At 57.9% G+C, this 17,390-nt stretch overlaps 2 protein-coding genes across 4 annotated transcripts in view; one reads left to right on the top strand and one right to left on the bottom strand.

The window, feature by feature from the left end:
- Ndufs7 (NADH:ubiquinone oxidoreductase core subunit S7) overlaps positions 1-7,280 on the top strand; it is a 7,923-nt gene extending 643 nt beyond the window's left edge. The window contains exons 2-8 of one of the 2 annotated variants that reach the window (XM_026413919.2): positions 2,469-2,505; positions 3,130-3,198; positions 3,542-3,675; positions 4,701-4,880; positions 4,957-5,003; positions 5,948-6,036; positions 7,116-7,280. In XM_026413919.2, coding sequence (XP_026269704.1) covers positions 3,135-3,198; positions 3,542-3,675; positions 4,701-4,880; positions 4,957-5,003; positions 5,948-6,036; positions 7,116-7,213 — 612 coding nt within the window. In that variant the 5' untranslated portion in view covers positions 2,469-2,505; positions 3,130-3,134 and the 3' untranslated portion in view covers positions 7,214-7,280. The remainder of the gene's footprint in view (positions 1-2,468; positions 2,506-3,129; positions 3,199-3,541; positions 3,676-4,700; positions 4,881-4,956; positions 5,004-5,947; positions 6,037-7,115) is intronic. The other variant, XM_026413918.2, reaches the window with a different exon arrangement.
- Positions 7,281-8,671: 1,391 nt separating this feature from the next.
- On the bottom strand, positions 8,672-11,716 carry Gamt (guanidinoacetate N-methyltransferase). Of its 2 annotated transcripts, XM_026413916.1 has the most exons (6): positions 11,446-11,716; positions 10,292-10,437; positions 10,047-10,110; positions 9,729-9,796; positions 9,495-9,605; positions 8,672-8,986 (listed from the first exon to the last, which is right to left on the bottom strand). In XM_026413916.1, exons 1-6 carry the CDS (start codon positions 11,624-11,626, stop codon positions 8,846-8,848), a joined length of 711 nt encoding a protein of 236 aa, XP_026269701.1. In that variant the 5' UTR covers positions 11,627-11,716; the 3' UTR covers positions 8,672-8,845. The 2 variants fall into 2 exon arrangements, with proteins under 2 accessions (XP_026269701.1, XP_026269702.1); XM_026413917.1 differs by lacking the exon at positions 9,495-9,605.
- Between the last annotated feature and the right edge of the window lie 5,674 nt (positions 11,717-17,390).

Below are 17,390 nucleotides of genomic sequence, written 5' to 3'. Positions count from 1 at the left end.
AGGGAGAGTAACAGGGACAGAGAGAGTGACAGGGAGAGTAACAGGACAGAGAGTGACAGGGACAGTAACAGGGACAGAGAGTAACAGGGACAGTAACAGGGACAGGGACAGAGAGTAACAGGGACAGTAACAGGGACAGAGAGAGTAACAGGGACAGTAACAGGGACAGTAACAGGGACAGGGACAGAGAGTAACAGGGACAGTAACAGGGACAGAGAGAGTAACAGGGACAGTAACAGGGACAGAGAGTAACAGGGACAGGGACAGTAACAGGGACAGGGAGTAACAGGGAGAGTAACAGGGACAGAGAGAGTGACAGGGACAGTAACAGAGAGAGTGACAGGGACAGAGAGTAATAGTGACAGTAACAGGGACAGAGAGAGCAGTAAGTGGCAATGGTAATAGTAACAGTGATTACTAGTCACAAGTGAGCCTGGTACAGAGGCGCCCCAGGGCACGCACTTGGCTGTGAGTTTACCCAAGTCCCTGACTTCTCAGATAGGAAACTGAGGCCTGGGGACTGCTCTTCATGCCCGGCCTCAGCCTGCCAAGGTTACAGTGACGTCCTTAGGAGACTTTTGAAGCTGCCGCCTCCTCAGAAGGCAGCCACCTGGACAGGCCAGAGCGAGGAGGGAGAACCTGTGGGGATTGCAGGGGTTGGGGCTGGGGACTCTGGCCCTGGACCTTGGATGCAGGAAGCTGCCCACAGCCTGGACAGCAGCCTCTCCCTTCGGCCGTCCCTCCCCACCATTCCCTGAATTAATTTGCTCTTTCTGCCACAGTCAGTGTGGTTAAACCACAGAAATTCATCCTCCGCGTCCCGGGGCCTGGGAGTCTGAGATCAAGGTGTTGCGGGCTGGTTCCTCGGAGGTCTCCCCTTGGCTTGTGTGTGGTAGCTTCTCCTTGTGTCCTCACATGGTTGTTTGTCCCTGTCTACATATCTGTGTCCTGATCATCTCCTCTTTGTGTGTGGGTGGGGGGGTTCGGTTGTAGATGGACACAATATCTATATTTTATTTATTTATTTTTATGTGGTGCTGAGGATCAAACCCAGTGCCTCATGCATGTGAGACAGGCACTCTGCCACTGAGCCCCAGCCCCAAAGGCCCCTGGCTTTAAATCAGTACTGCAGATAGAACCCTTTTTAATTGATTTAAGACAGGGTTTAACTAAGTTGATGAGGCTGGTCTTGAACTTGCAATCTTTCTTCTTCAGCCTCAATCATCTGCTCCTCTCTCTCTCTTTTTTTTTTTTTTTAGTTTGATACTAGGGCTTGAACCCAGGGGTACTTTACCACGGAGCTACATCCCTAGTCATTTTTATTTTTTGAGACAGGATCTTGCTAAATTGCTTAGGGCCTCCATAAATTGCTGAGGCTGGCCTTGAATTTGCAATCCTCCTGCCTCAGCTTCCTGACCTGCTAGGATTACAGGCATATGCCGTGGTGCCGTCTGGCCTCTCTGTTCTGAAGAACACCAGTCCTGTGGATTAGGGCCCACTCCAGTGACCTCACTGTGAATTCTCTGTAGAGAACCTCTCTTCAGACACAGCTGAATCTCACCACATGTATCTGGGGGATAAGTTGCACCCAGCCTGTCCTCCTCAGTGTCCTCCTTGTTCGTCAGGATCTCTCGTGTGTCCAGCTACCTTCCCCACCCTGTGCGTCTCCCTGTCTGACAGCAGCCTTTTGGAGCTTCAGGTTTCTCCCTCTGGGTGGTTTCCAAGGAGGCCTCCATTTGGAGCAGTCCCCCTCTGTTCTGTGTGTGGGCTTCTTGGCTGCGTGGGTTGATGTGGGTGGTGCCTCTGCTGCCTGCTGGACTACAGGTTTCTGAAAGGTGGTGGGTTTCTGTAGGTTGGGTGGAGGTCGGCAGCATCAGAAGCCCTCAGCAAAGCCAGGGCCTGGGGCCTCAGACACACTTGCTGAGCACCACCTGTATGGGTATGCCAACATAGCCAAGGCCAGGTTAGGTGCTAGGGAATCCAGGGAGGTCCCCGTGTCTCAAGGGAGGCAGACCCTACGTGAGTACTGGGCAGAGATGGGATGGGTTCCAGGGTCCAGAGGGCCTGGGGCTATTGTAGACCTGATGCCCTGATGGTATCAGCTCAGACCTGCACCATGAGAAGGGGCCAGCTCTGTGCAAGTGTGGGGCTGGGTGTCCCGGCCAAGGGAGTGGCGAGTGCAGAGGACGAGGCAGGGGTTGGCAGGGAGGAGGCGGGTCACAGGGAGGTGGCCTTGGTGTGGAGTCCAGGCTTCCTGCTGGGGCGGTGGGGTCTTCAGAAGGGATGAAGCTGCCTGTGTGTTGAGCGACCCTCCCCACCAACGTTTGTGGAGTGGCATTTAGGACAGCAGAGGCGGTGGGGGAATGCCTGGGGGAGACGCCTGAGGCTGGACCCTGTTACTGAGCCCCTGGCACCTGAGCTAGTGGCCCTGGGTACTCACTGTCTGTGACCCGTGGCTCTCTCCACAGCTCTCAGCCTGCTCTGTGTCCGGATGCTCGGCCTGCGGTGAGTGCCTGACCACCCTGACTGACTGGACAGAGTTGTTGCAGGGCCTCAGAGTGGGAAGGGGCCTTCAGCATCAACAAGGGAGCCCCTTGGTGAAGGTCACCCACCAGGTCGGGGCAGGACAGGACCTGCTTCCTGTCCTGGGCATGTGGAGTGTGGGGCCCTGTGTGGACCAGAGCTTCCCTTACCCTCGTCTGCCTGGGACGGCACCTCAGCACTCCTTGCTGCCTGCCGCAGGTGTTCTGTGGCAACTCAGGCAGGGCCAGGGGCTGTCCATCCCTTGGTCAGGGACACAGGACCTGTCCTCAGAGTGTCCTTCTGCAGATGACACAGTACTGTCCTTGCTTCAACATTTGGGCCTGTTGACCAGCTGGGTGCATCCCTGAAGAAGCACTCCAAAAGTCTGGGTCATCGTCAGGCTGCTGGGTGATGGCCACAGGACCCCAGAGGCTCTGTCAGGGCTCTGAGCGAGAGGGTGGGAAGCCACTGGGTAGAAGAGCAGGAGGTCCCTGTGGGGAGGGAAGGGCAGGTCCACAGGGACAGGAAGTGGGCTCTTGCCCAGGGTCCTGGGTTCACCCAGTAGGGCCTCAGGTGATCACTGAACCTCGCTCCTCTCCTGGGCAGCTCCAATGTGGGTTCAGCCATGCAGGCACGAGGCGTCCATCGGAGCCTGGCCAGAGAGGGCCCCAGCAGGTGAGGCTGGCTTCTGGAGGAGGTCATATACCCCCCATTCCTTGTCCTGCCTGCCCCCCGCTGCCTGCACTGCTGCTGACTGGTGGTGTCTGCTGGGCCTCCCTGTGGGTCCCAGCCCCACCTCCATGTCCCCACTGCCCTCCGAGGTGGCCTTCTTGTGTTCCTCTGCTTATTAGATTCTGTGGCCTCAGGCTTCAACCAGTGTGATCCCAGGACTGTGCCTGTGACTGTCTTTGTCCTTCCCTCCGAGAGACTGCTCTGGGCCAGGTCCTCCAGGCAGGGGTGCAGGGTGGCCACACCTGCCTCCCGGGGGCTCTGCCAGGCTGATGCCTTCTCATGCCAGTGTGTCCTGTGCTCAGCACCCAGCCTGCTGTGTCCAAGGCCAGAGCCATGGTTCCTCAACCCACCGAGCTTCCCAGGAGCCGCGGCGAGTTTGTGGTGACCAAGCTGGACGACCTCATCAACTGGGCCCGCCGAGTGAGTCCCCATTGCACTCCAAACCCCCCTCAGCTGCACACTCACACAGAGCTGCACACGGTGGACACAGTGCACGCCTGTGTCCCAGCTGTCCTTGGACCCACCCTCCTCACTTCCACCCGCCCTTCACAGTTCCCTGGGCCTCCGTCTTCCTGGGGTCTCTTGTGTGGGTGGTGCTGGGGGCTGAACCGGCCTGGTGCCTGCAGGGCAGCACTGGACCAGCTGGGCTACATCCCATTTGCAAATGAGAAAAGGCACACATACTGAGAGCAGTAGGTCCTTTCCCCCTGCTGTGTGCAGGTCAGGACCAGGAAGTCTACTCAATGTCCAGATCAGCCCTGACCCACCCCACGGTGACTGTCGCCCACTGGCGTGTGCCTGTGAGCATCCTGCCAGAGCTTCAGCTTCCAAGATGCAGGTGCCCTCTGCAGGGTCTCGCATTATCACAGAAATCCGGGGGCTCAGGATCTGTCCAGCCACAGAGGCCAGCCAGGTGGACATGGCCATCTGTGCTCTGTAGTTTGGACCTGGCCACCTTTGTTAACACATCTGCTGGGCATGGGGGACACTTTGAGGTCTCCTACCCAGGTGGGGGGCCAGCAAGAGCCACAGAGGAACAAAGCCAACAGTTTGAGGAAGTGGCCAGGCCAAGGGCTCAAGGATGGCTCCTGGGGGGTCAGCCAGGCTGTGCAGGAGCTGCTGGGTTGCAGATCCTGGGGATGTGTGGGACAGGCTCAGAACTTGAGCAGGCCTGGAGATTCAGACCTGTGTTCTCACTGGTGCCTGCAGGATGTGCTGGGCCGGATGGGCTGACCCATGGGCAGTTCCTCTGGTGTGTCTGGCAGCAAGTGCGCTCTGAGAGGGCCCCGGCCTGGAGCTCGCTTGGTGTGAGGGGCAGCCCTCCCTCCTGGCCACTGCTCTTGGGATGGGAACCAGGGTAGTCTCTCAAGTGGGGCTAGCAACCTAGACATTTCCCCTGTGGACTTCACGGTGGGCTGTGTGTGACCCTGCCCCCCGCCCGCCAGAGCTCGCTGTGGCCCATGACCTTCGGCCTAGCCTGCTGTGCAGTGGAGATGATGCACATGGCTGCACCCCGCTACGACATGGACCGCTTTGGTGTTGTCTTCCGCGCCAGCCCCCGCCAGGCCGACGTGATGATCGTGGCTGGCACGCTCACCAACAAGATGGCCCCAGCACTCCGCAAGGTATGCCTTGTCCCCTGCCCAGCCAGCCAGGGGCCTGCCAGGGGCCACAGAGACGGCAGACCTACGTCTCTTTCAGGTGTATGACCAGATGCCAGAGCCCCGCTACGTGGTGTCCATGGGGAGGTGAGTGCCGACGGCTGCAGCCCCCTCCCTGCCCCCTGGTCTCATTTCTGGGGGCGGGGGAGCATAGGCAGGCCACACCTCCCCAGCGGCCCAGCCTGCAGCAAGCACCCCCCTAGCACTCCGCTTCTTGAACTTGGGAGCAGTGGGTCAGTAGCCTGGCACTCACATTCCTGGGCATCGCCCTCGGTCCTCCCTACCAGGGCTGTCTAGTCACTTTTAGTTTTTTCCAGATAGAATTTGCATACCATGAAGTTGACCATTTAAAGTGGGCAGCTCAGTAGCTTGTAGTTACACAGAGGCATGAGAATCTGTAGTTCTAGAACATCCTGTCACCCCAAAAGGAGACCCCATCACCATGAGTAGCCCCCGTCCCCCCAGCCCTGCACCCACGAGTCCACATCCCGTCTCTGGATTCCCCTGTCCTGGACTCTCCTGTCACTGGTCATATGCTGTGGCGTTGTGTGTCTTGATCTCATTAAGCATCAGGCGCTCAGGTCTGTCCACACTGCAGCTGTGTCGGCTCGCTCCTGCTGGTGGCCAAGGACGCCCCAGCATGTGGACAGCCCAGTAACCTCATTTGGAGCAGTTGAGATACACCCCAGAGCTCACTTAGCCAGTCACCGTCGCGGGGCATGGCTGTTCCTGTTCCCACAGCCCTGGGGCCAGTGGCCCCGAGTCAGGGCAGTCCTGGCTTGCCCTGGGGTGGAGGCAGCAGGTTGCGTGTTTTGGCACAGCCTTGGCGACCTGTGCTTCTCCGGGGGCTTCCTGCCAGTCTTCTGACCCCATGCTGGCCGCCCTTGGGAATTGGCCATCAGCAGACCTGGGCTGTTGCACACCTGCCCCTGTGCTGCAGAGGGGCCCTGGAGGCTGCCGTCAGCTGGTGGGGGGAGGTGGGAGGAGATGGGTGCTGCCCGCAGCCCTGTGCAGAGTTGCCCCTCTCCCAGCTGCGCCAACGGAGGCGGCTACTACCACTACTCCTACTCCGTGGTGAGAGGCTGTGACCGCATCGTGCCCGTGGACATTTATGTGCCAGGTGAGGACATGCTCCAGAGACAGACTGGTCCAAAGTAGCCCAGCCCCTGGTCAGCGAAGGGACTCCGGCAGGGAAGGTCCAGACACTGGACTGGCCCATGCTGGGACCACATGGAGCCATGTATAGTTACAGAAATGGGAAGATGTTCCTGGAGGCCAAGGAACACTCCTGGTCCTCACAGGAAGGCCCGTAAGACCCCCTCAGATCCAGGGGTGGCCAGGTGGCCATACTTAGCAGATAGAGTGCAGGGCAGGCTGGTGTGGCCCAGTGGTGCTGCGCCTGTTTGGCACTCGTGAGGCCGGAGTTCTGTCCCAGCACCACAGGAACCAGAAAGCGCCGGGCCAGGAGCGACAGCCAGGGCTTCCTTGGTGTGTGTGTCCCATGAGGGCTCAGGGCCTGCTGAGCGCTGGCTGGCTGACCGCATGCCAACCTGGACGTCCTGTTCACATGCAGGCCCACGGTGTCCCCTTCCTTGGGCAGTCCCAGTGAGTGGCAGATGGGCACTGTGGGGTGGCTTCCTGGGCATTTGTTCTGATTACCACCAGTAGTCATCAAGGTCTGGAAGCAAAGCTCCCTCTGGACATGGGGAACAACCATGCCCAGCTCTAGGCTGTCTCACGCTGTAGCCTGGGCCTCCAGCGAGCAAGGGATGTCCCTGGTCAGGAGTGCTGGAAGCTGGTGCCAGGGGACTACCTCCCTGTTCTTCTTGGCTCAAGCTGTCTGCCCTGGGCTCCCTGGCCCCAGGTCCCATGCCTGTGAATGTGGGCCCCCGTACCCAGAGGGCAGTGGCTTCTCCCCTCTTGGGAGTGCCCGAGGGCCAGACCAGGCAGTGCAGGCACTGCCCGGGTCCTGTCTCAGGCCTGCAGAGTCCAGGAAGGAGTAGCAGGAGGGGAAGATGAGTCAGCCTGGCCCACTCTGCACAGGGCTTCTACCTGTCCTGCCCACCTGCCTGGGCCAGCAGGGTGCTTTTGGTAGACCTTTGTGGGGCTGGACTGCAGAGGGAAGGGCAGGCTAGAGTGGCCTTACTGCTCTGGCCAGAGGTCACCCACAGGAGGGAGCTGAGCTCATGTCCCCCACAGGCTGCCCGCCCACAGCGGAGGCCCTGCTGTACGGCATCCTGCAGCTTCAGAGGAAGATCAAACGGGAGAAGAGACTCAAGATCTGGTACCGCAGGTAGCGCCTCTGCAGCCACTGGAGCCCTGTGCACCCTGCCCCCAAGACGGAATAAACTTCAGTCCTCGTGCTGTGTGGAGTGTGGGGTGCGAGGCGCACTGGGGTGAGGGATAGCAGCCCCCAGACAGATGGACAGTGTGGGACAGAGCTGAGGAGTGGGTGAGCCTGGTATCCTGTGCCTGCTCAGTAGGGCCTCTGCCAGGCAGGGTCTCTTACTACTCTGTGGGTGAAGGTGCCAGGATGTGAACTGCCTGGCCCATCACCCAGATGGCCCGTGACCCTCTCCCTCTCAGGACCCCTTGGTTTAAACAGCTGCTGGCCTTTTGGGTGGCTCAAGCGGCCACTGTCTCCTGAGCCCATGTCTGAGTAGTTGGACCTGTAAGGACACTGAGAGGCTGAAGAGAAAGAGCCACATCCCCACCAGCTGACCCTTACCCTGGAGACACCAGGCACAGGCGTCCCCTTTGGGGACCATCCCTGGGTGCGCAGTCTCCAGCCAGGTGGCCTCAGGAAGGCCTTCACCAGAGGCTGCCTTCCTCAGAGGTGTGTGTGCTCAACCATGTTTGGATGTCCCATGTTCTGCCGACCCCAGCTCTGCAAGTCCATAGCGAGGGCCACCACGGGCCAGGGATGGTTTGGGGACAGGCAGTTCCCACCAATCAGGGATAGGATGGCGGACCCAGATCACTAGGGTGGAGAGAGTGGATGCCTGGCCCAGTCAAAGGACGGCTTTTTTTGGTACTGGGGACTGAACCCAAGTGTGCTTTACCTCTGAGCCACATCCCCACCCCTTTTATTTTGAGACAGGGTCTTGCTAAATTGGTCCCTAAATTGCAGACGCTGACTTTGACCCTGCGGTCCTCCTGCTTCACAGCCTGTCACTGGGATTGCAGTGTTGGCCATGTGCCCAGCCCAAGAACAGCTTTTGGGACAAGACCATGCTAAAGTGGCAGCTGTTCCAGTCAAAGGGAGTGTCCTGCACTGAGCCCTCGGCCTGGCCTTTATGCTCAGCGTGTGGAGGGAGCTGGCAGGAGTGTCCCTGCAGAGGGCACAGCAGCACTGAGGGCCTGCATGTGAATGGACAGGCCCAAGAGCTGCGTGGGTAAGGCCAACAGCTGGGGTGACCAGTTGGGCCCAGAACAAGCTGAGCCAGTCTGTTCCCTGGGCGGTGGGGTCCTGGTCAAGACCCCTGACAACGGGAGCTCAGCAGTGGTGGAGCAGTACTCAGGATGACACTGCTCACTGGGGTGGGCAGGGCAGGGGCCATCCCCCCACCCTATGAGGCCCTAACTAGCCCCTTAAGACCTTCTGCTGCCATCAGAGTAGTGGTCTCGCCTCCTGCCACCTTGGTTGGCAGCAGCTGCTACAGGCATCAGGCATGGACAGGGGACAGCCACCATGGGCAGGCTTCTGACCTGGGGCTGCTGGGAAGCTGGGCTGCACACACCACTGCACACATGCCCAGTGGCCGCCTTTATTTCACTCTCAGCCCAGCAGGTTACCTGGCAGTGGTCAGAAAAGCTGTGACCACTGCTGGATCAGGCCCAGCAGAGGCACCAGGTGGGGCACAGAGGCGTAGTAGGTGGGCCGTGGCCCACAAAGGCACTGAGTGTGTGCAGATCTGGAGGCGGGTGGCTCAGTGCTTGGTGACCAGGGGTATGATCATCTGCGGGAAGGTGTAGTAGCGGCAGTCGGCTGGCGGGACCAGAGCCATCACCTCCGTGCGGATGTCCTCCCTGTGGAAGCCTGCCTCCTGCAGCGCAGGCACCTGTGTCTCCTGGGGGGGGGGGGGTTGGTCATAGCCCTGCCCCTCAGGCCCCAGGTGTGTGCCCAGGTGGGTGGAGTGCAGCTGTCCACATGCCCTGGGTGTCCTCCCAGCAATCCCCCAGCCAGCATCCCAGGGCCAGCAAGGCACTAAGGCCCTCGGTGGCCCCGCCTGGGGTGGTTCTCCGTGTCCTCAGGAGTGCACCCCAGAACAGAAGGACGGACGTGTGGGCTGTGGACACACGTCTCATGAGGAGACCTGCCTTTTGGCCCTGTGGTGGGCAGAGGCTCTGATAGGAACAGCTGGACAGGCCACAGGGGGACAGAGGGCCGGGCTGTATCCTCAGGGCACTGGGGAGCCATGGCAGACGGCTGACCCAGTGAGGGGTCTGGATGGACAGCCAGTACAGTCTAGCCCATCCAGGACCTCAGCCCCGAGGCCTGCAGGAGGGGAGCCCTCCCAGAGGTCCCCAGGGCCTCTGCCTGGGAGAGTCACTACCCATGCCCTCCCGGGGCCCCACCTGGAACATGGTGGAGATGTCTGAGTACTGGGCCTTCATCAGCTCCCCCCAGGAGGTGAGGTTGCAGTAGGTGAGCACCCCTCCAGGCTTCAGCAGGCGAAAGGCGTGGTCCTGGGGAGGAGGTGGGTTTGGACAGGGGCTCCCCGCAGGCCTGCTGCACCCCAGCAGTCAGGAATGGGAGGAAAGCCAGGCGCCCTGCCCAGCCCGCAGAGTACCCAGGCCGCCGCCTCCTACCCTGATGAAGGTGAACTGGTGCGTGTGCCAAGTCTCTTCTGACAGCGGGTACGTGTCATACAGGATCCCTGCGTGGCAACAGGGCTGTCAGGGCTGGGCTGCAGGTGGGCATCGTGTCCACTGGACACCACCTCTGCACACACCAGGCTCTCCAGTAGGCTCATGTCCTTGCCCACCCAGGCTGTCCCCAGGTGCGTGCCACACATGGTGTACTTAGAAGACCCCTCCTGCTCCTCCCGGGCAGGAGCCACCAGAGAGGAGCAGGAGCTCAGCACACCCCCATGACACCCCCCTACCTAGCTCCCGGGGCACCCTCACCGTCAAAGTGACTGTCTGGCAGTGTGGGCGCCACCTCTTCCCACAGGCCTTTCAAGGGGACAACCTTGGGAGAGGGGAGGAAAATGAAGACAGGGAAGGGGTCCCCCAAATCTCCCTTCCTGCTGAAAGGGAGGGACTCCCAAGGGAGACCGCCATCTCCCCATTGGCCGCCCCAGGCCCCCAGCCTCCTCTAGGGAGCGCCAGTGATCACAAGTGGGCTGCCAGGGCTGCAGGCAGAGGGGCACCTTGTGTGGCTGCCGCGGGGCCCAGTCCTGGAGTCGCTGGAAGACGCCATCATTGCACTCGATGATCCAGTGCTCATCGATGGGAGCCTCCTGCACCTTTGAGGCCGCGATGGCCATGCCGAAGCCCACCTCCAGGACCCGGCCTCCTGGACAGACAAAAGACACCAGGCATCACGTGTGGTTCCTCCGGGGAGCTGCCTGGAGGAGGGGGTGCAGGGCAAGCACTGGCTGAGAATCACATTTGCCACAAGGACAGGGGAGGGGTGCTGTGGGTGGACAGAACACAGCAGTCCAGAGAGGCCATAGCGTGGGCCCTGGCCAGTGTCCAGAAAGGGTGGCTGGCCGGAGAGGCCTTGGACAGAAGCTTTTGGCCAGAGCCCCTGGGGGGGAGGTTAGAGCCTTGGACTTTGAGACCAGGCCCATGCTGTTTGTACTGGTGGCCCTTATCTCTCTAACTGGTTACTTTCCTGTCCCCTTCCCTCCCTCTGCACCACGAAGTTTGCAAGGGCAAAGCTGGGTTGAGGCCTAGGACTTGGAATGCTCTGGGAGGAGAGGGTACAGTCCTTCTGGACCGCGTGTCAAAGCCCCTCTCCACTGCTCTGCACAGAGACACTGGATGTGCTCATTGGCCAGGTGGGAGCCTTGAGGCTCAGCACCCAAAGGCCACGTTGGACCTCTGAAGGGCTCCATTTGGGTCTTGGGAGTCTGGGGCACACGGCCTTCCACCAGGCAGTGCAGGGCCACAAGGGACAGCTGTCTCCTAAACTCAGCTTTCCGGAGCTATTTTTAGCCATTGCCAAGCGCGAGGCTTCCCCCGTCCTGAGAAGGCACCTGCTCCGCGTCCCACAGCTCCTATCACAGACAAGCTCCACCCAGGGTAGCGGTCCGAGGACCCATCCCCTGACCTGCCCCAGGGAGCAGGGACCTCTTTTCTTGTGGAGGGGAAATTCCTGCTACTTAGCGGGCGCCTACTGGGTACTGGCCTCGTTCCCGCAACATCCCCCCTGCCTGACTCGGTCGTCCCACTAGCAAGCAGCCCCAGTCCACCACGAGGAAGCCGAGGCGCGCAGGGGGCTAGTGCGCCACGGGCAACCCGACCCTGGGCTGGCACGCCCGGGCCTCGGTTTCCCCGCCGGCGCCCGGGCGGGGGCTACCTCTGGAGGTGGCGGCGGCCGCCAGCGCGTGCATGTACGGGGTCTCCCAGCGCTCCATCACCGGCTTGCCCAGGATGCGCAGGTGCGTGTCCGCCGGGTCGTAGGCCGCCGGCGCCGCGCGCCACGCAGCGCCGCAGTCTTCTCCGGGCGTAAAAATCGGGCTGTCTGCGGGGCGGCTCATGCTGCAGCCGTGCGGACTCGGCTCAGTGCGAGGCGGGCGGCGGGACCGCAGGCGGCAGGGCCTCCAGGGCCAGGGCGCGCCCGCCGGGCGGGCGGGGCCTGCGGGGCGGGGCCGGGCCGAGAACGCCGCCGCGCGCGCCTCCCCCTGGGCCTCCGCGGGACGGCGCCCGCCCCGGCGGCCCCGCGCCCCGGGAAGCCAGCCCTACTCCGGTCCCCACCTTGCTTCAGTTTTCCCCTCTACCGCCGCGCACAAGGACCAGTTCGCTTCTCAGGGCCGTGGGGATTTCCAAGTTTCTGGAATTTCTGGGTGCTATTGGAAAATGCCTGGAGTATTTAACATTACTGAGTCTTCAGAACGTGCTTCAGGGGTTTCTGCAGGGTATCCCCGTGTTATAGACGGGGAAGCCAGGAGGGTGGAGGCGGGTCGCTCAGGATCACAGCCACCACTGCCACTATGCCGGGCTCCCTCTCCCCTCTGATGAGCTTAGGTCACACCTCGGGGTGCTGGGGTCACCCAAAGACCTCTAATTCGGGACAACATCACCCAATCCCAGCTCTGTTCTGTCCCTCACACTGCGCAGTCAGGCAGGCATCTTTTTTTGAGAGAGAGAGAGAGAGAAGAGAAAGAGAGAATTTTATTTATTTATTTATTTATTTATTTTTAATATTCTCGGTGGACCCAACATGAGGATCGAACCTGGGCCGCACGCATGCCAGGGGAGCGCGTTACCGCTTGAGCCACATCCCCAGCCCTCCTGGTAGGCATCTTGCAGCTAGGGAGGCTGAGACCTTGCCCTAGTCCAGGGCAGCCCCTTAGGGTCAGCTCGACCTCTGCCTGCTTCCCTGGACTCCACACCAGGCCGGGTTGGCTTCCTGGCTCTGATACATGATTTCCTGTTTCCCATCCAGACCACCTCAGGGGTCCGAGCATTCTGTGGGTGCTCAGTGCTTTGCCCAGTCCACAGGCGGGGCTGTTTCATTCCCGAGTAACAGTAACACACAAGGAAACTGAGGCAAGGAGAGGTGGAGGGCTCGGTGCTGCAGAGCTAGCCTCTGCAATGGCTGCATGCCAGGCCTCTGCCCTGCACTTTCCAGGGTGCCTCTCTGCTACAGGCCTGCCTGGGCCCTAGGCCTCCTCCTCAGCAGCCTCAGGAGCACTCTGTCCCTCTGCCTGACCTCTGCACATACTCTTCCCTTTGCACATTTGAAAGGCTATCTGACAGGCCCGGCACACAGAAAGCTTCATGAATACCTAGTATGGGTTAGGTAGAATGAGGTCTGACCATGAGGGCAGGGCAGGACCCCCAGGAGGCAGGGCACAGGGCCCAAGCTGCATTTCCCTGTGCTGTTCTCCCGTCCTTCATCCTGTCTGGGCTCTCACTCCTGGCTGCCAGCCTATGATGGGCACCTTGGCTGGTGTTGCAGTGGCCCTGGGATGAGTACAGGGCATGGTGGAGCCTGCTCCCCTGTGTATGTCCTGCACAAACAGATGATACTCACTAGTGTCGCCCAACCCAAGGGAAGCCCTGGAATGCACAGGAAGGAGGAGACTCACCATTCATCAGCTGTTGCTAGACCTCCTGAACAGCAGCAAACAGGCCAGTATCTGTGGTCAGCAATGCAACTGAGTACGTCCTCGGCCCACCATCCCTCCCAAGGCTGCAACTAGTATAGTCAGTGCTGGTCCCCACGTGAAGCCCCACCTGGGGCTGGATCTGCTGCCAAGCTCACCCATGGCCACTGGCACAATGCAGTTTCTTTTGGGCTCTTGTACAGGGTCTTGCCAGCATGGCAACTTGTCTCATCAGAGCCCGCAGAGGACAAGAGGCTTCCATTAAGATGGCGGGGGTGAGGCTGGGGATGTGGCTCAGGCGGTAATGCGCTTGCCTGGCATGTGGGGGCCGGGGGGGGGGGGGGCGCTGGGTTCGATCCTCAGCACCACATTAAAAAATGATAATAAAATAAAGATGTGGTGTCCACTGAAAACTGAAAAATAAATATTAAAAAATTCTCCCTCTAAAAAATTTTTCTCTTAAAAAAAAAAAAAAGAGATGGCAGGTGTGTGAGGGGACACCTTTCAGTGGTAGCCCAAGAGGCCACCTGGGCTCCATGTCCAGCAGCAGCAAGAGCAGGCACATTCTGCTGGCGACTTGGCCAAGTTCAAGCTTCAGCCTTTTCCTGTACTGTGACCACTCCCGCCTTTTCTAACTGTCTGCTCGAAGAGGCCTGGTTTGTGCCTTTGTCCAAGCTCTACAGCCTATAAACCCAGACTCAGAGATGGCAGTGGCTTCCAGTAGCTCTCATGCACTGAGCTGCACCCCTCCCATCTTTATTTTAGGACAGTGTTTTGTTAAGTTGCAAAGTCTGGCCTCCAATTTGTGATCCTCCTGCCTCATCCTCCTGAGTTGCTGGGATGACAGGTGTGCACACTGTACCTTCCTGGCCAGTTCCTTCCCAAGTATACACAGTAAATTGGTGTCACAGAAGATGGGAACAGGTGTATATGTGATTCTGGAACCATACTTTTATCAACTAAGCCACATCCCAGCTGTACAGCCATAATTTTAAAAGAACAAAACAAAGGAAAAATACTTATTTTCTGATAGGTAACATATTCAACCAGAATAATGAGACATGGTGAAGAAGGAGTCTACCAGCGACAGCCCAGAGGTCAGACCCTGCTGCTTGTTTCCTGAGGTGCTAAGAACCATGTTGATGTTTTTATATGATAGAAAAAAATCTCCATTGTTCCAATTTCAGTATTTTGCCACAGTGAGCACTACAAAATGAAAAGTAGAATATTTCCTCATGGGCAGAAGTTACGTGATTTTTTTTAAAACTTCCTGTGCTTTTAAGTAAAATTTTATTGGCACACAGCCACAACCATCACCTACACATCTTGTGGGTGCTTTTCTACTCAAAAGTTCACAGTGTAGTATTTGCTATCTGAGCTGGGTGTGGCTCAGGGTGGAGCCCTTGCCTAGGATGCACAAGGCCCTGGGTCCCACCCCAGTCACCCCCACTGCTGTTTCTGCAGAGGTCTGCAGTGCTGTCTACCACGGCAAGCACCCTGCTGTGCAGGCTCTGAGCTGCACCCAGGGTCCCAGCCATGAGCCATGAGCAGGGCAGGCCCACACCACCTCCCTGGGAGTTCATCATCTACTGGGCTGGACGATTAACAATGAGCCAACACCACAGCTGGGGTTGCCACCGTACAGTGAAGAACAAAGTCCCCAGGGTCCCTGTCCCACACCCAGATAGCTGTTTTATCAGGCAACATTCACGTTGCTTTGCCTTTCTGTGTATGTAGTGTAGATTATATAATTATAATCATATATAATAGTATGATAGTACTTAACACTATATATAATGCTATCATATGTAATAAAGAGGTCAGACAGGCGTTAGCTATAGTTGATGGCTGGAAATGCTCAGGGCAACACTCTTCACAATGCCTGGAAATGCCTGGGGTGGAGGGAACAGGCTCTTTTACTGTTTTTTTCTTCTGGTGGAAACAACCCAAACGTCCATCAACCAATGAATGGATATACACAGTGTGTCTGAATATTATTCAGCCATGAAAAGGACACTTGCTACAATGTGGATGGACAATGAGGACCTTGTGCTTAGTGAGAGCCAGACACAAAAGACTACACACTGCAGGACTCACAGGAAATCTGTAGTCATAAGATCCAGAGACAGCAAGTAGCATGTGGGTGCCAGGGGCCAAGCTGGGTGTGGTGGCACATGCCTGTCATCCCAGCCACTTGGAAGGCTGAGGCAGGTGAATCACAAGTTCAAAGCCAGCCTCAGCAACTTAGTGAAACTGTCCCAAAATAAAAAGGGCTGAGTATGCAGCTCAGTGGTGGAATCCCTGGTGTCAATCCCCAGTAACACAAAAGGCAGGGGAGAGGGAGAAGTGTATATTTTGGCATGCCCATTCTCACATTGAAAGTAAATTCAGAGAAGTGTCAAAACACCTATTTTGTTGCTGTATCTGCCCTGGGGTGGGAGGGAGGAAATGCCTGGGGAGGAGGGAACAGGCTCTTCTACTAGTTTTTTCTTCTGCACCCAGGAGATTGAACCAGGCCTCATTCAGCAAAGCAGAGCTGCCCTTGGGCCACTTCCCAGCTCTCTGCTTCATTTAAAAAAAAAAAAAAAATCTTGAAGTAAACGTGGCAAAAACCTAATGTTTTCATTTCAGTGGCAAATACATGGCTGTTATTCATCCCTCATAGGTGTCTGTATATTTTAAAATATACTATTTTAAGCAGTTTGTGCCTGGCTTCCTCCTTTCAACCACATCCTGTGCACTGTATCTGCTTGCCCCTGTCACTGAGGGATGGACATGTGGACTGTGGGCATCCTGGGCCATCTCTGTCTACACACTTAGCTAGCGTCTGAGGAGCAGATTCCCTGATGTAGAGCTGTCCAGCCTCTGCAGTTTGGAAGGCCAAGCCAGCCTGCCATCAGTTCCTGCTCCCCCTGGCAGCCATCCCCAGCCCAGCCCAATCCCAGGAACTAGCCTTCCCTACACCTACCTCACACCCTCAATGAGAGTCTGATCACTTTCAAAACTGCGCGATGGTGCGCGCCTGTCATCCCAGCGCCTCGGGAGGCTGAGACAGAAGAAGAGTGAGTTCAAAGCCAGCCTCAGCAAAAGCGAGGTGAGAGGGTCTCTAAATAACGTACAAAATAAAAATAGGGCTGGGATGTGGCTCAGTGGTTGAGTGCCCCTGAGTTCAATCCCTGGTACCAAACAAACAAAAAACCTGTTAACTAATTTTAACTTCCAAAATGTTACAGTGCAGTATAACCCTTGAGAGGTTATAGTCCCAGCCACCTGGGACTGCTTGTCCCTTCTGCTGGGTCTGTTTCCCGGTGGCTGAGAACCAATGATAGTCACTTCCTCCAGAGCGTGCTGAGAGCAACATGTTTTGCTAGCAGTAAGGGGGGCTACAGGAGGTGTCCCACACCCCCTATACTGGCGATGGAACCCAGGTTATCAATGGGGATAAAAGCTATGGGGAAAATCACAAGGCAGCAGCACATAGTACCATGTGACAAATCAATACAGATGGACTATCCATCTATCCGTGTAGACTGGTGTTTCTCCACCTCCTGTTGACAAGGTGGGGGGGTGTCGTTCTCTGTGGTGGCGCGATCCTGTGCGTTGTAGGGTGTGGAGCAGCACCTCTGGTCTTCACCCTCTTGAGGTTTGTAGTACTCCCTGCAACTTGTGACAAAGAAACTGAATCTTCATTCACTGCCAAGTGTCCCCCAGGGGGACAAAATCGCCCTGTTTCGAAGAATCATTAGTAGACAATCCACAGAACTAAAGTACTATCTCGCGGGGTGGATACTATTTTTTCACAATTGTCGAATTGGCTTTTGCTTTAATCCCAATCAGACCCATAAGTGATCTTGGGCAAGTGACTCAGCCTCTGTGCCACTCAGTACCCTCTTCTGCGAAACAGGGACATGAAGAGGATCCATGGCCCAGGACGAGAGAGCCGTGTACCGCCAAAGGACCGCGAGTCGGGGCTTTATCCACAGCGGTCAACACGCGCGCACGGGAATCGCCAGCCGACTTAGAGGAAGCTGCAACTGCGCCTGCGCGCGCCGCCGCACACGCGCACGTACGCACGTGGCTCGGCCTGCGCGCCCTCTCCTGGAGGCGGGGCCAACGCGAGGACTCTCTTTCCCAGCGTGCTCCGCGGCTACCCAGGAGCCGCAGAAGAGGAAGTGTGACGAGCGTCGACTAA

This window comes from Urocitellus parryii, chromosome 3 (genome assembly GCF_045843805.1).
Source record: "Urocitellus parryii isolate mUroPar1 chromosome 3, mUroPar1.hap1, whole genome shotgun sequence".
NCBI classification, from domain to species: domain Eukaryota; kingdom Metazoa; phylum Chordata; class Mammalia; order Rodentia; family Sciuridae; genus Urocitellus; species Urocitellus parryii.
Note: the sequence above shows the minus strand (reverse complement) of the source record. Positions and strands in the feature narration are given on the sequence as shown.

Coding starts and splice junctions, on each gene's coding strand:
- Gamt (XM_026413916.1), bottom strand. CDS start 11,626: ATGAGCCGCCCCGCAGACAGCCCGATTTTTACGCCCGGAGAAGACTGC. Junction 9,606..9,728: donor ACCAGTTCACCTTCATCAGG/GTAGGAGGCGGC, acceptor CCTCCTCCCCAG/GACCACGCCTTTCGCCTGCT. Junction 8,987..9,494: donor ACATCTCCACCATGTTCCAG/GTGGGGCCCCGG, acceptor CCCCCCCCCCAG/GAGACACAGGTGCCTGCGCT.